We start from the raw sequence: 15826 nt of genomic DNA on the forward strand, positions 1-15826 counted from the left end.
CTGTATGATGCTTTCAATGATATGAAAAATGGAAAACTAGGATAAATAGTAAAGAATGGCACAAAATTTTTTTCAAATATACAGGAAAAATGCAGATGCCTACAACTTGAACATTAAATACAGACAAGTACAAATTAAGTACATAAATATTTTAACTTCACGAAAACCAGAAGTTAAGTTATTTCTAATCAGAGAAGGAAACAGGAGGTGATATATAATGCAAAATAACAGTTTCTTACTTTAGTTTTCATTTTCACTTTTGGTAAAAGAAAAAAATCTCGAAAGTGAATCCTTATCCCTCAAACAAGATTCAAATAAAGAAACAGCCAACATATTTCTTTTTAGTAATTTGTTTTGAAAATCAGAGTGGAGGAGATAGAGGCAGAGATCTTCCATCTACTGATTCACTCCCCAGATGGTTGTAACGGCTGGCTCTGGGCCAGGTGGAAGCCAGCAGCCAGGAGCCAGGAACTTCTTTCAGGTCTCTCCCATGGATTACAGGGGCCCAAACACTTGGGTCATCTTCCACTACTCTCCCAGGCACATCAACATCGAGCCAGACTGGAAGTAGTGTACCCGGGACAAAAGTGGCACCCACTGCAAACAGTGGTTTTTCCTGCCAGCACCACAAAATTCTTAAATAACTGAATTTTTGTATATTTATTTCTTAAGACCCCACCAGGAAAATTAATATCCAATCAGTGTTACTTACCAGTTAAAACTGCCAACTAAATAATCAAAAGATGTGCACTGAATCTTCTTTTTCCTAATTATTTTATGACACAGTTTAATAGACACTGGGGTTCCCCACCACTCCCCTGAATCTTAAACTATGTAAATACACACTTTTCAGGATGGTATTTCAGCCAAATAAATTTTATTTAAAATTTAAAATTTATATGCTGGGGCTGGCAGAGTGCTGTGTCAAGCTAATTCTCTGGCCTGTTTCACTAGCATTCCATAGGAGTGCCATTTTCCTGTCCTGGCTAATCCACTTCTGGTCCAGCTCCCTACTAATGTCCTGGGAAAGCAGCAAAAGATGGCCCAAGCCTTTGGGCCCCTGAACACACATGGAAAACCCAGAAGAAATTCCTGGTTCCCACGTTCAGACTCAGCTTTGACCATGGCAGCCAAATTGGTAGTATAACAATGGATGGAAGATCCTCTCTCTCTCTCTCGCTCTCTCTCAATGTCTCTCTATATATAATTCTTTCAAGTAAAAAAAAATCATATGCATATGCCACAGGCAAAATTCTCACAATAATTCCGAGAGGTTGGGGACTCATTTAATCTTCGAACTTAGATTCCTGAGAGTCCATTTAAAAGATGTCTGCATCCATTAAGCTAACCAGGCCAGGCCATAGTCAGCAGCTTCATTAAGGTAGCAGGGGTCGAATAAGCTGGGCCCTCTTCTGCTGCTTCCTCAGGCACATGAGCAGGTAACTGAGTCAGAAACAGAGCAGCTGGGACAGGAACCAGCACTTACATGGAATGTAATTGGCAACAGCAGTTTAACACACTCTGCCACAAGGCCACTGGTTCCTCCTCTCTTGAAGGTTACTAGATAACTATACAAAGCATTCCATTACTAAAACCAGGAAAAAGCAGTAACAATTAGACTTATCTAAAGTGAGCAAATTAAAGGCAAAAGAATGAATTTTACAAAGATGATTCTAGAAGTTACAAAGATGGCCTAGACATTAAACCTTTACCTTTTGGTCCGATCTTTGCCAGAACTGAATGAATCTGTATCATTAACTCCTCATTTGGGGGAGATTCTTTGCTGGCATTCGTAAGCAATTGTAACAGTATTTGTGAACCACCTTTGCCAACTAAGAAACTTGCTCTTCGACCTCCACCTAAAAGTTAGAACAAATGCTTTTCATAATAAAAACCTTCCTACACCAGCTTATCACAATTTGTTAACGTTCCACAAATGTTCACAGTGCTGATTGAAAAAAAAGTGCTGATTACTAAAACAAATACTACCAATATCACTTTATTTCATTTACATGTGATGCAATACACAAAGAATAAACACATGACACCAAAATTATAAGTTAAATTTAGGCTCTTAAACATACTGTTCCTGGAGTATTTTGAGGAACACTTACAGACACCAAAAACAAAGTAACACCACAAGGAAGAGATTTCAGTGTCTCAATTCAGTATTCTGAAGAGCCCCTCCTCCGAACACCAGGAAATTCCACATAAAACACACATGAATGATACGTTATTGATGACTATTCACAAACAGAAATCAATCCGACAGTAACAAAAACTTACCAGCGGACACCAGCTCAACAAGAATGTTTAAGATATTAAGTGCAGTCTGAAGATCTTTCATGTTCTGAAACAAACAATTGATTTGTTTTATTAAGACTGTAATTTTGTGATTCCCAAATATTTTTTTTTCCACTTGTTGGGAACTGCCTATATTTTGTAAATGACTTTTTCTTAAAACAAATATATTTGAGCTTCTACTATTCTCATATATTCAGTTTCTTTCGACTGCCACTAAAAGTTTTTACAAATCAGGTGAATTACTGCTTTCTTAGTGCAACAATATCGCAGGAGGAATTAATCTGACAATTGAACTCTTCATCCTTCTACCAAACAGGTAACAAAAACCAGGAAGGGCATTTGGCTCAGCAGTTCAGCTGCCGACAGCCCACGTGGAATGCCTGGGTTCTACTTCGGCTTTCTTGCTGATGTACACCCTGGAAAGAGCAGGTAATGACTCAATCCTTGAATCTCTGTTTCAAACTGGTCCAGCCTCAGCTTTGCATCTGAAGAACAAGCAGATGGATAACTACGTCTCTATGTTTCTCTGTATTCACTCTCCCCATCAAACAAATAAAATCAAAAGCAAATAAATAAATAATGTAAGAGGCACTTGGCCTGGAGTGATGGCTTCACTGGCCAATCCTCCCCCTTGCACATGCCGGGATCCCACATGGATGCTGGTTTGTGTACCAGATGCTCCATCTTCCACCCAGCTCCCTCTTGTGGCCTGGGAAAGCAGCAGAGGATGACCCAAATCCTTGAGACCTGGAGGAGACTCCTGGCTCCTGGTGTCAAATTGGCTCAGTTCCGGCCATTCTGGCCATTTGGGTAGTGAACCAGCAGATGGAAGATCTTTCTCTCTGTCTCTACTTCTCTCTGTAAATCTGACTTTTCAATAAAAATAAATAAATCCTAAAAAATAATAATAGTAATGTAATAGGCACTAAGATGTATGTATGCCGACTCCCTCACAGAGGGCAATCATGCTAGTTTTGTGTCCTAATAATCCATTTACACAGACACTCAGGCACATTTACTTCATCAAATGGCTCTACCCATTGGAAACTAGTCTGTACTTTGACACTTTATATCTCGATCAATACATAACTTCCTTATCCTTTTTATGGGCGAAAAGGTAACTCCATTAAGCGAGGGATTCTCAAAAAGTTCACAGAAAACAGTAATTCCTCCATAAATATTTCTGGGTCTCCTCATCTGCCCATGCCCTTGTTCGTGTAACTTAATCATTTATCTTGCATGTTTAGGCTTTTCTCAATTTCCTGTTATTAAAATTTTTCAAAAAATAACTGCACATTTTTTTTATGTGATGAAGCACATTTGTTTCTGGGATAAATTCCTAGGTCAGAACTTATGGGCATTCACATAGACATATGTCACCAAACTGCTGCACATCATGTAATTTCCACGTCCATCAGCAATGGAATCTAACTGACAAAGCCTGGTCAACCCACTCCATGAGGTGAAAATGTATTTCAGTTATATTTCTCTTTCTGGAAATGATGTTCAATCGCAAGTGACACTAGTTTTCTATTTCTGGGACCTGTCTATACATAACCATTACATACCTTTTTTGTTTTTGCATTGATTTGTAACTCTTCATAGGATAAAGAAAAATCCACGTGGGGCTGGCACTGCGGTGCAGTGGTTTTGTAAGGCGCCACCACTTGCAGCAATGGCACCCCATAAAGATCCCAGCCACCACACCTCCCATCCAGCTCCCCGCTAATGTGCCTGCAAAAGCAGTGGAGGATGGCCCAGGTTCCTGGAACCCTGCACCCAGGTGGGAGACCCAGAAGAAGCCCCCGGCTCCTGGGTGTAGACTGGCCCAGTTCTGGAAATTTTGGCCTTTTAGTGAGTGAAGCAATTGATAAAAGATATATCTCTGTCATTTTGAATTTTAATCAATAAATAAATCTTTAAAAAAAAGAAAATATATGAGTTTTCCAATTAATAATGGTTTACACTCATGCATTTTTGTAGCTGAATTTATCGGTCTTTTCTTTTATGGCCCCTGTTTGTTGCATACATATAGAAGCTTTTTTGCTGTCAGGTTATTTTTTAAAATCGCCCAATGCTCCTCTAGTACTAAGAGTTTACTGTCCATATTTAACTACTGGTTCCATACAAAAAAAAAAAAAAAGAGGTAAAAACTCAATATTACGCCTTTCCAGACGGTTACTGATTTGCCCCAGGTCTACTTGTTAAGTAGACCTTTACTTATCTGAAACACTACTTTCATTATGCAATATTTAATTCCCACCAGCATGTTAGTTTATTTTGGGATTTCTCTATTCTGTTACACTGTCCACTACTTACTAAACTATTTTAATCAATAAAGCTTTAAAATATTCCTTGATATTCAATAGGAGTTCCAACTTCACTTTTACAGAAATGTCCTTTTTCTAATTATTTTTCTTCCCATTTTAACTTCAGAAGCAAAACTCTTGGTTTCGTTCGTTTTTAATCTATCTATTTGAAAGGCAGAGTTGCAGAGACAAGAACAAAGAAATCCTCCATTCACTGGTTCATCCACCAGATGGCAGCCACAACCAGGTTGAGCTAGGCTGAAGCCAGGACTCAGCTGCTTCTTCCACGTGTATCACATGGGAGGGACCCAATCACTTGATGTCATCTTCCGCTGCCTGTCCCAGGCACATGAGCAGGGAGCTAGAGTGGAAGTGGAGCCGCCCAGACTCAAATCCATGCCAGTAAAGGATGCTGGCCCTGCAGGCACTGGCTTTACTGACATACAATGCCAGTCCCCAATTGTATTCCTACTGAGAAAGCCCTAGTTTTCTGCTAGGTGGTCTCAGGGCATGAGGGAACTGGCACTGGGGGCCAGTGGAATGGAGCAAGTCTGGGAGTCCCACACATGTTTAGGTCCTAGGCGGGTGGCAGTGGTGGTGGCATTAGGGCCATAGGATGGCATGCTGGCCTGGTGTGCTGGTGGACTTAGGGACTCATTAACATGCCTGAGTCCTGGATGGGCAGAGGGGTAGGGTCCCAGGCCAGCAATGTGCCAGAGGTCTGGATCTGGAATCCCAGATGGGCAGGCAGTGCTTCAGGCCAGCACACCTCCCCAACAGAAGACAGGGCTGAGGAACCCATGAGCTCATGGTAATGGGGGTTTGGGATTGATCAGGGAAGGAGGTATGGGATGTGTAGCAGGGAGGACTACTGAGGGAGTACATTATAGGTAAGGGATGACTTCTGGGGGACTTCTACCAACATGGCCACTGTATTTGCAGATAATTAAGGAAGCTGAGACCCAGAGGTTTCAAGGAGGCAAACTGAAGGATCTTTCTGGTTAGATCAATGCACCTACCCACATGGGAGACCTGAGTTGGGCTAGTTAGCATTGACCACCTCACAGCAGTGCACATGAAAGCTAGAACCAGAGGCCTACTTGGTAAGGCTAGACAATAGTACCCACCAATGAGTGCTGGAACAGGGGATGGGTAAATCAGGCTGGGCCATGCCACTAACCAGCACACGACAGAGCCAGGACTGAGGGCAGATTCTAAGAATATGTGGGCTCATCCCTATGAGACTGTACTATCCCCTGGTTTGCTCAAGAGTTGGAGGTATCGACAGACCAAACTAGGTATAACCATGAATTCTCCAACACTCATGGATACCAGGGTTCAGAACAGGCCAGGCTGGTCCAGGCTAGTCCACATGTGTCCACCTGCAGACACATCCAAAAACTGGGTTGGGGCAGGCCAGGCCACAATATCCATCAGTACACACAAAGGCCAACACTGGGGGGTGGAGTATACTGGGTAAGGGCCTAAAAGCTACTGGCATGCATGAGATCTGGGTATGGTATAGAAACTAGGGAAATCTCCTGGTGGACAGAAGCCCCCACTGATGAACACACGAGTCAGGGCTGAGCGTTAGTCAGGCCAGGCAAGGCTGTTCCACTTGTTGGCAGGTATGTGGATTGGTTCTGGGACAGGTGTGGACTAGACAGGGCCAGGCCAAACAGTAGCACACTGGCATGTGCAGGATCTAGGATATAGGCCATGTGGGCTAGGCTAGGTTCTCATACCTACTGGTTTTCATGAGAGCCAGGGATGGGGGCAGACAGGGCAGGGCTAAGCTACAGTACCCACCAGTGAGAGCTGGGACTGGAGGCTGCAGTATCTAATATAATAGCCAAAATAGGGATGGGCTATGCTGGGTTGGGTCAGAAAAACCACCGGCATGCGCAAGATCTGTGGTTGGGAACAGGCCAAGTAAGGAAGTTAAGGGATGTCCTGGCTGGGCTGCGGTTCTCACTGGTGAGCGTAAAAGCAGGAATAGAGGCGGTGAACAGGGCTAGACATGGCTGTAGCATGGGTGTGGACTGGGTCTGAGTGTACAAGACTGGTCTAGGTTCAGTATCCACTGTGCTCACAAGAGTTAAAGTGGGTATAGAACAGGCTGGGCTAGGTCTTGGCACCCACTGAGCCATGTGAAAGCTGGGTTTGGGGATAGGCCAGGCAGTGCTGCACTGTAGCACCCAATAGTAAGAGCCAGAATGGGTGAGGGCTGGTCAGACAGAGCCACTGTAAGTCCCAGGACATGTGGTGGGCCAAGTCAGGTTGGGCCAAGAAACTACCAGCGTGCGCAGGATCTGTGACTGTGAGGTAACCTGATAGAGGAGCTTGAGGAACTCCTATATCAGGATGCAGTCCCTGCAGGTGAGTACAAGAATCAAGGCTCTGGGGCCCGGCGACGTGGCCTAGTGGCTAAAGTCCTCACCTTGAACGCCCTGGGATCCCATATGGGCGCCAGTTCTAGTCCCGGCAGCTCCACTTCCCATCCAGCTCCCTGCTTGTGGCCTGGGAAAGCAGACGAGGACGGCCCAAAGCTTTGGGACCCTGCACCCGCGTGGGAGACCTGGAAGAGGTTCCTGGTTCCCAGCTTTGGATTGGCGCGCACCAACCCGTTGCGGTCACTTGGGGAGTGAAAACATCAGATGGAAGATCTTCCTCTCTGTCTCTCCTCCTCTCTGTATATCCGGCTTTCCAATAATAATAAATCTTTAAAAATAATAATAATAAAAATAAATAAAAAAAAGAATCATGGCTGGGAGCAGCCCAGACCAGGCCAGGTTACAGTACCAGCCAGTATATGTGGTGCTCAGGTCTAGGAGCAGCCCAGAATGGGCCAGTCCATAATATCCACTGGCAGTCATGAGATCCAGGACAGGGTGCAAGACAGGCTGAGTTGAGCAGCTACACCAGCCAGTTCACATTACAGGCCAGGACTGGGGACTGGCTGGGCTAGGAAAAGCCATACCACCCACCAGCATGAGGTGGAAATGGAGGCAGATCAGGCCTAGTCAGGCTACAGCACCCACCGGTGAATTCCGAGGCAAGGAGGTTCATGCAAGTTTGGGCTGCAGCACGCACCAGAACACGTAAGAACCAAGATGGGGGCGGGGGGGGGGGAGAAAGGGTTGTGAGCCTAATAGGAGAGTGTGGGGGCTCCGCTGCTAGGTCACTTCTCCCACTGGGGAGTGTGAGAACTGGGACTTGGAGCAGACAAGGCTAGGAAACAAAATCCACTGGCTTCCATGTGAGCAGGGTTAGGAGGAGAGTCAGGCTGCACTAAGTGACCATATCCACTGGTACAGGCAGGAACCAGAGGAAATGCAGGCTGGATGGCTTTTGTTACAGCATCAGCTGGCAAGTGCTGTGACTGAGGGCAAATCCTGTCATGGCAGACCCCAGTACCACCTGGAAAGTGCAAGATCCAGGACTAGGAGAGGGCCTAGTAGGGAAATTGTGGCCATCCCTCTATGGGCAGCAGCTCCCACTAGAGAGCATGAGAACCAGGGCTGCAGGCAGGCCTGGCTGAAGCTCCCACCAGCATAACAATAGACTGGATAGTTGGGTTGGCCGGGCTGAGCTAGTATACAGTACCTATTAATGCATGTAAGCACCAAATGGGATGCAGGAAGTGTTTTGTGTTAACCAGTCCTCAGCAGTCTATGGATCAGCCTGCTGCACATACTGGCATGTGTAGGAACTGAGGCTGGGGACAGGTCTGGTGGGGGCTTAGAGGGGTTGTTCCGACTAGGCTGCAGTTCCCACTGGTGTCATGAGGGCTGAGTGTGTTGTGGACAGGGTTGGGCTGGGCTGCATCATGCAATGGCTTGCATATGAGATGGAGCTAGAGAAAAACTGACTGGGCAACTACAACCACCGGTGTGTACAGGCTAAATGGGTAATGGACCAACTAGATCCTGCACTGCGCTGTCACAAAGGAGTCAGCACTGGGGTCACTTCTGGTGATGTTTCTTTGGGGGACACCCTCCAACTGGAACGATGGTCTCAAAACTCCAACCATGGGGAAAATCACAGGATCTGTGGTCTGACTATGGAGTGCCATGCTCAGAACTGGGCCTCTTCGGTTGCTAAAGCCTGTGCGGTAGACAGCATGCCCAGATGCACGTGGAGGACACGACAGATCTTTGAAACCTGCAGAGAATATCTAGTACCATGGAGGGCAGAACAAATCGGAACAACTCTCCCAGCCAAACGCTGACAGCAAGTAACTAGATGAGTGGAGACTCCAAGGTGGACTATATCAGTCAAGGGACCTTGGCAGGATTTCCTCAACCTTGGAACAGTGTAATCAATAGCATCTCAGAACTACTCAAACCACTTGTGCAGTGCCCTTGGAACATGTTCCACGCTGAGGACCACAGGATGACACTGAGTGGCCATCCCACATCCCCGGGCACTGATGCAGTTAGGCTTCTGAGAGCGGCCCTCTCCCATTTTCTCCTCCTTTCCTCCAGACACAAGAAGGGAGAAAAAGGAAACAGCTGTCTCAATCACTTTCCCTCATTACTTGACTTTACCCACCCTTATCTGTGGCCACATGGGTGAGCATCCTTCTCCACTATGTAAACATGACCAAAAATAAGAGAGAGAGAGAGAGAGAGAGAGAGAGAGAGAGAGATGAATGCTTTAAACTGCCAGATCATTTATGGCAATCCAGCTGCCTGCTAATGGGCCTAACGAAAGCAGCAGAGGGGACCCTGCCACCCATATGGAAGCCCTAAAAGAAGCTCCAGGCTCCTGGTTTCAGCCCTGCTCAGCCCTGGTTATTGTAGCCATCTGCAAAATGAACAAGCAGATGAAAATTTTTCTCTGACCCTCTCCTTGCCTTACTCTATTAACTTTTTCAAATACATAAATAAATCTTATCAATTATCAAATATAACACACTCAACTAATATTAGTAAAATAAATCATGAATATATATCAACTGATAAGCATTCCCAATATCTATCACTTATTATCTTCTACTAACTGGAATGGCATTAAGATTAAACTTTACGATTTAACCATACTCATGGGGAACTACACCAAATAACAATTTAAAACATAGACTTTCATTCATTTGCTTTATCTCTAAGAAAAAATGTTGTAGGACCCGGCGCAATGGCCTAGAGGCTAAAGTTCTCGCCTTGAATGCACTGGGATCCCATATGGGCTCCAGTTCTAAACCCGGCAGCTCCACTTCCCATCCAGCTCCCTGCTTGTGGCCTGGGAAAGCAGTCGAGGACAGCCCAAAGCCTTAGGACCCTGCACCCATGTGGGAGACCTGGAGAAAGTTCCTGGCTCCTGACTTTAGATAAGCACAGCACCGGCCATTGCACTAACTTGGGGAGTGAATCACTGGATGGAAGATCTTCCTCCCTGTCTCTCCTCCTCTCTATATATATGACTTTGTGATGAAAATAAAATAAATCTTTAAAAAGAAAAATGTTATATTTCTTGTATGTGCACACACAAAAAATATATGAGGTCATTTCCCCCTTTAGCATTGCTTCATATCAACAGTTTCACATTTAAAGTGCATAGTGATTTACCTCTAAGGTGGTTAGCAGAACCTCCATTCCTGTAGAGCCTTTGGCTGTCATCTCTCTCCTCGTTTTTTCTGAAAAACAGAAAACAACTTGTCCTCAAACATCAACCCAGAAAGAATATACACAATTTTGTTATACATAGCTAAGACATAATCAGCAAGTCTACATTTTCCTAGATGTTCCTTCTTCAGATGGTGCTGAGTCTACGCTCTGTGGACCTCTAGATTTCAATTAACAAGACCTTCCTTGCAGTTCACTTTCCTGGCATCCCCATCAGGGAATGGCAAGTCTCTAAGACTCCATCTAGAATTTTACAGCTGATGATACAGTACAACTGTCAGAACCGGAAGGGAGATAAAAATCATGGTAAGCTCCTTTCTTCATCTTCATGAGTACAGCTAGAAACAGTGAACCAAGATAAAGGAAAACAAAAATTTAACACTGTTGTTAAAGGTTCCGATAGTGTTAGTACTGTTTAAGAATTCTAGAATCAAGCAAAACTTACCACCAGGAGGAAGGAGAGTCTAACGGAGACCAGAGTACCCAAATGATCCATTCCCTCACACTGGGATTGGGAGTGGGGAAGCACACACACACACACACAAAAAAAAAAAAAAAAAAAGAAGAAAGAAAATCTGTTTCCATTATTTAAGGGTTCCTAGAGCTTCTTTTTAATTCTTCTTTAATTAACAAAAGAAAAACTGATCACAGGCCAACATTCCACCTACTTTGCCTATATTATTTCAAACATACTTTAATGCTCTGGGGAAAAAATTACTCTTTTCAATGGATCAAAAATCTACAAAATCAACAGGTAAATTAAAATGTGATTTTTTTCCTTTTTTTTAGAGATTTACTTATTTTTTATATATTTTTATTAATATTTAGCATTATGTGACAGTTTCACAGGCTCTGGGAATCCCCCTCCCCCTCCCCTGGTGGATTCCTCCACCTTGATGCAGCATTACAGTTCAAATTCAATCAAGATTCTTTCCTTGCAAACATATACCAAGCATGGAGTCCAGCTACTTATTGTCCAGATGGGTTGAACAGTTTCTTGGGGAGACCATTTCTGGTCCGAAGTCAGAGCTGGTATAATATCATCACAGTCAATTAAGAGTCCCAATATAACATCAACAGCAATTTGCAATATTATGGAATTGACATGGTTTTGAGTAACTAGTATGTTAAAAAAAAAAAAAAACAAGTCCTAACCACAACCTATGATTACCTCATTGACATCTCAATTTTAGTTTATATACAGGACCGGACCGGCTGCTATATACCTTAAAATGGCTATAGGGTACCATTCAGCTGTCTCGTGTCTGTTTCATTTTAGTATTTAGCCATTTGTTGTGTTGAAGTATAATTTTGTTGATCTTGGCAGATTTTGGGATAGAGATTTACTTATTTTTATTACGGAGTCAGATATACAGAGAGGAGGAGACGGAGAGGAAGATCTTCCATCCGATGATTCACTCCCCAAGTGACCGCAACGGCCGGTGCTGCGCCAATCCAAAGCTGGGAACCAGGAACCTCTTCTGGGTCTCCCACATGGGTGCAGGGTCCCAAGGCTTTGGGCTATCCTCGACTGCTTTCCCAGGCCACAAGCAGAGAGCTGGATGGGAAGTGGAGCTGCCAGAATTAGAACCGGCGCCCATATGGTATCCCAGGACGTTCAAGGTGAGGACTTTAGCCACTAGGCCACGTCGCCAGGCCCTAAAACGTGTTTCTTAACACATTCACATAATACAGAAGTTACAACAAGAAGAAACAAGGAATTTTCTAATATTTTTATTATTATTTCTGTAATTTTGAATTTTACGATACAATTCCACAGCATCTGGGATTTTCCCACCCCTTCCCCAAATTCACACCTTCTGACTGATTTTGCCCATATTTTTACAATAGCACAGTCCTTCATATGCAGTCATAAGTCCATCAGTCTGTTAATTAAGTGTATCCTGACATTGCTGCTACAGACAACGTCAGACAGTCCAGCATCCTAAATGTAAAGATAAATCCAACAATTTCATTGGGAGTCCATCTTTAATCTGGAAGTAGAGATGCATACTGCATTCTATCTTCACATATAGACATGAGAGTCTCTATTACACCTACACTATACATTCCCTTAAATGAGATGCCACGAAACAAAGTCAACAACAGGAATGAAGTTAAAACAAAAAATTTACAGCAGCATGGAGTCAAACAACACATCACTGAATGAGCAACACGTTACTGGAGAAATAAAAACAAAAAGCCTCTTTCGTAAAACGATGTTACTGAGTAATCCACAAGCTAGCAAAGAATTCAACAAGATAAAAAAAAACTGTGTGTTAAGAAATGAAAATAAAAACAAAAACATCAAAATACATCAGCAGCAGCAAAAAAAAAAAGTATAGAAAGGGTTATTGATCATACAATTTGCAAGAAGGCTGCCTTATGTCAGAGAAATATACGATATTTGTCCTTTGGGGACTGACGTATTTCACTGACCACAGGAGGCCTCTAGCTGGGAACATTTGGTTGCAAATGCTAGAATTCCTTTTTAATGGCTGAGTAGTATTCCATGAGTAGATGTACCACAGTTTCTTTATCCACCCCTCTTTGGATGGACATCTCGGTTGTTTCCACTTCTTTGCTATTGTGGAGTGTGTTGCTGTAAATACAGGATTACAGATCCCCTTCTCATACGCAGATTTCATTTCCTTTGCATATACCCAGAAGTGGGACAGCTGGGTCATACAGCAGGTCAACTTTCAGTTCTCTAAGTACTCTCCATACTGACTTCCACAGTGGTTGTACTGACCTCCACTCTCACCAACAGTGAAGGAGGGTGCCTTTCTCCCCACATCCACACCAGCAGGTGTTGTTAGTAGAGTTCTGAATGTAAATCAATCTCACTGGAGTTAGGTGAACCACAATGTGCTTTCATTTGTACTTCCTTGACAGCCAGGGAGCCTGAGCATCTTTTCATGTCTATTAGCCATCTGAATCTGTTCTTCTGAAAAAATGTCTGCTCATTTCCTTTACCCATTTCTTCACAGGGTTGTTTTGCTACCACTGAATGTCTGAAGCGCTTTGTAAATCCTGGATATTAGTGCCCCGTCACTCGTGTAGTGTGCAAAGATTTTCTCCCATTCCATTGGTTGCTTCTTCACTTTCTTGATTGTCTTTGCTGTACAGAAGCTTTTTAGTTTGATATAGTCCGACTTGTTTGTTTTGGCTTTGACTTCCTCTGCTTTTGGTAACTTTTCTAAGAAGTCTTTCCCTGTTCCTATATCTTGGAGAGTGCTTCCTTGTTCTCCTTTAATAGTTTGATGGTTTCTGGGTGCAGATTTAGGTCCTTGGTCCATTTAGAGCTGATTTTTTTATAAGGTGACAGGTGGTGCCTTGCTTCTTAATTCTGCAAGCTGCTATCTAATTTTCCCAACAGCATCTCTTGAATAGACCAGGCTTTTCCCCTGGATTGTTTTCAGCTTTCTTGTCAAAGATTAGTAGGCTGCACATGTGTGGACTCCCTTCTGGGGTTTCTATTCTGTTATACTGATCTTCTCTGTTTATGTACCAGTACCAGACTGTTTTCATGACCACTGTTCTGTAGTATGTCTTGAGGTCTGGAATTGTGATTCCTCCAGCTTGACTTTTTATTCTTCAGGATAGCTTTGGCTATCTGTGTTCTCTTGTGCTTTCAGATGAACTTTTGTATCTTCTATTTCTGAGAAGAATGTTGTTGGGATTTTGGTTGGAATTTTAACAGAAATGTTATTAAAGTACTGCTGTTAAATATTAAGCTAGCTGCTGGCTTTCCCCTCCCATCCCCTAAACAGGCACATGTGTGTGAGAATAGAGTGAGAAAAACATAGAAATCAAGCACAAATTTTAGAATAAAATAACAGAATAAAACAGAAAGGGTTTTTATTCTTAATATCAATTTAATCTGTCCAAATAATGTTATGCTCATATTAAAACGTCTGTGTTCCTGAAGTAACCCTTTTTTAGCAAGGATATTCACCTCTTGCATGCTCTTAATTTATCAATTTTTTTAGATTTACTTATTTTTATTGCAAAGTCAGATAAACAGAGAGGAGGAAGAGAGACAGAGAGGAAGATCTTCCATCCGATGATTTACTCCTCAAGTGCACGCAACAGCCAGTGCAGCACCAATCCGAAGCCAGGAGCCAGGAACTTTCTCCAGGTCTCCCACATGGGTGCAGGAACCCAAGGCTTTGGGCCGTCCTCGACTGCTTTTCCAGGCCACAAGCAGGGAAGGGAGCTAGATGGAAAGTGGAGCTGCCAAGACTAGAACTGGCGCCCATATGGAATCCCCATGCGTTCAAGGTGAGGATTTTAACAGCTAGGCCACTGCGCCAGGCCCTCATTTATCAATGTTTATTTAGGTTTTCTCACATGTCTCAGCGCAAATGCAGCATTTCTTGAGTATCCTTGTCAATACTTGATATCAATATAGTATTATGAGCAACATAAAACAGCATTCAGGATGACATTTACTGAGCACTTTGATATTCCTTTTTGACAGCTCTTAAGTAAATGTCACCACAGTCCCAAGACATGCTACCTCTCTCTTGGAGAAGGTGCAGCTAAATCTCAGAGATTCAGTAGCTTCCCTAAGGAACCTACCCACCATGAACGGAGCTGATTTTCAAAGTGGGAGTATGCCAACAGCCAGCACTTCCATGGCACTTGATAGCTTTCTGTCTAGATTCTGTGCGAGGGCTGCCCTGGGCTCCAGGATGGCATGGGAAAGTCTCTGGCGAAGGATGACACAAACTCCCGTGCTCTGCCAAGAAGGGCAAGTCACCTAGCGGAAAAAGCTGCTGGACCACAAGAAAATCTACCCTAACCAAGATGTACCCTTCCAGTCCACCTTGCAGTAAGCAGTCAGCCTCAGATGGTGTGGTGTGCCCACTGGAGCACTGGACCGTGTTCAATACATCCTAACTCCAGTGCACTGGTGCACTCATTCCCTCCCCACCTGGATGGCGACACCTGCCACTACAAGTAAACTGGATGGAATTCACAGCAAGACCCATACGGAAGTAAAACTGGTATCACAAACAAGGTACCAACGATCATGTCCTCGACAGCCTCTCAGTTTTCTACTTGTTGAGCCAATTTAATAAAGTTCAATTCTTACAGGAAATCAGACAGTCACCAAAAGTTTCAACATCCCTAGCTTCTACTTTTAAGCACTCAAAAAACAAAGCAGAGACTAAAGCTTACCTTGACTTCGAACGAGATGAAGAATCTTTGATGTGACATATCTGGTAGCGTCAGCGTCTGCAGATTCAGCATTTACCTTCTCCAACTGAGCCAGGAGTCCCACAATCCGAGAATAATTGGTCACACTGCTAAAAAAAATAATAATAAAGAACAAAGTATGTTACATCAGGATACATTCTACACCAATCATAAATCAAGTACCATAAGACCGCTGTTTAAAAAAACTGTACTTGTCCTAAAACATTAAGCACTTACACACAGAACATTTCCTTACTGTTAACATTGTTAAAATTCTACTGATTCAACTAAGCCATTCATTTGGTTTAGCTTGCTTTACTCAGTCCCCTGCTTCCTAAAGGAAGACAGCAGGACATTTAGAGTCCTGTAGTTCATTTTAAGGAG

At 43.4% G+C, this 15826-nt stretch overlaps 1 protein-coding gene across 4 annotated transcripts in view; it reads right to left on the reverse strand.

The window, feature by feature from the left end:
- The window catches only part of LOC101518372 (ATP/GTP binding carboxypeptidase 1), a 118028-nt gene extending 102472 nt beyond the window's left edge, over positions 1 to 15556 (reverse strand). Inside the window, exons 1-4 of one of the 4 annotated variants that reach the window (XM_058659857.1) lie at positions 15425 to 15556; positions 10181 to 10248; positions 2287 to 2350; positions 1713 to 1859 (exon numbers count right to left, since the gene is read on the reverse strand). In XM_058659857.1, coding sequence (XP_058515840.1) covers positions 1713 to 1859; positions 2287 to 2350; positions 10181 to 10231 — 262 coding nt within the window. In that variant the 5' untranslated portion in view covers positions 10232 to 10248; positions 15425 to 15556. The remainder of the gene's footprint in view (positions 1 to 1712; positions 1860 to 2286; positions 2351 to 10180; positions 10249 to 15424) is intronic. The other 3 variants (XM_058659861.1, XM_058659859.1, XM_058659858.1) reach the window with 3 other exon arrangements.
- Positions 15557 to 15826: the final 270 nt, after the last annotated feature.

This window comes from Ochotona princeps, unplaced genomic scaffold (assembly GCF_030435755.1).
Source record: "Ochotona princeps isolate mOchPri1 unplaced genomic scaffold, mOchPri1.hap1 HAP1_SCAFFOLD_221, whole genome shotgun sequence".
Classification (NCBI taxonomy): Eukaryota; Metazoa; Chordata; class Mammalia; order Lagomorpha; family Ochotonidae; genus Ochotona; species Ochotona princeps.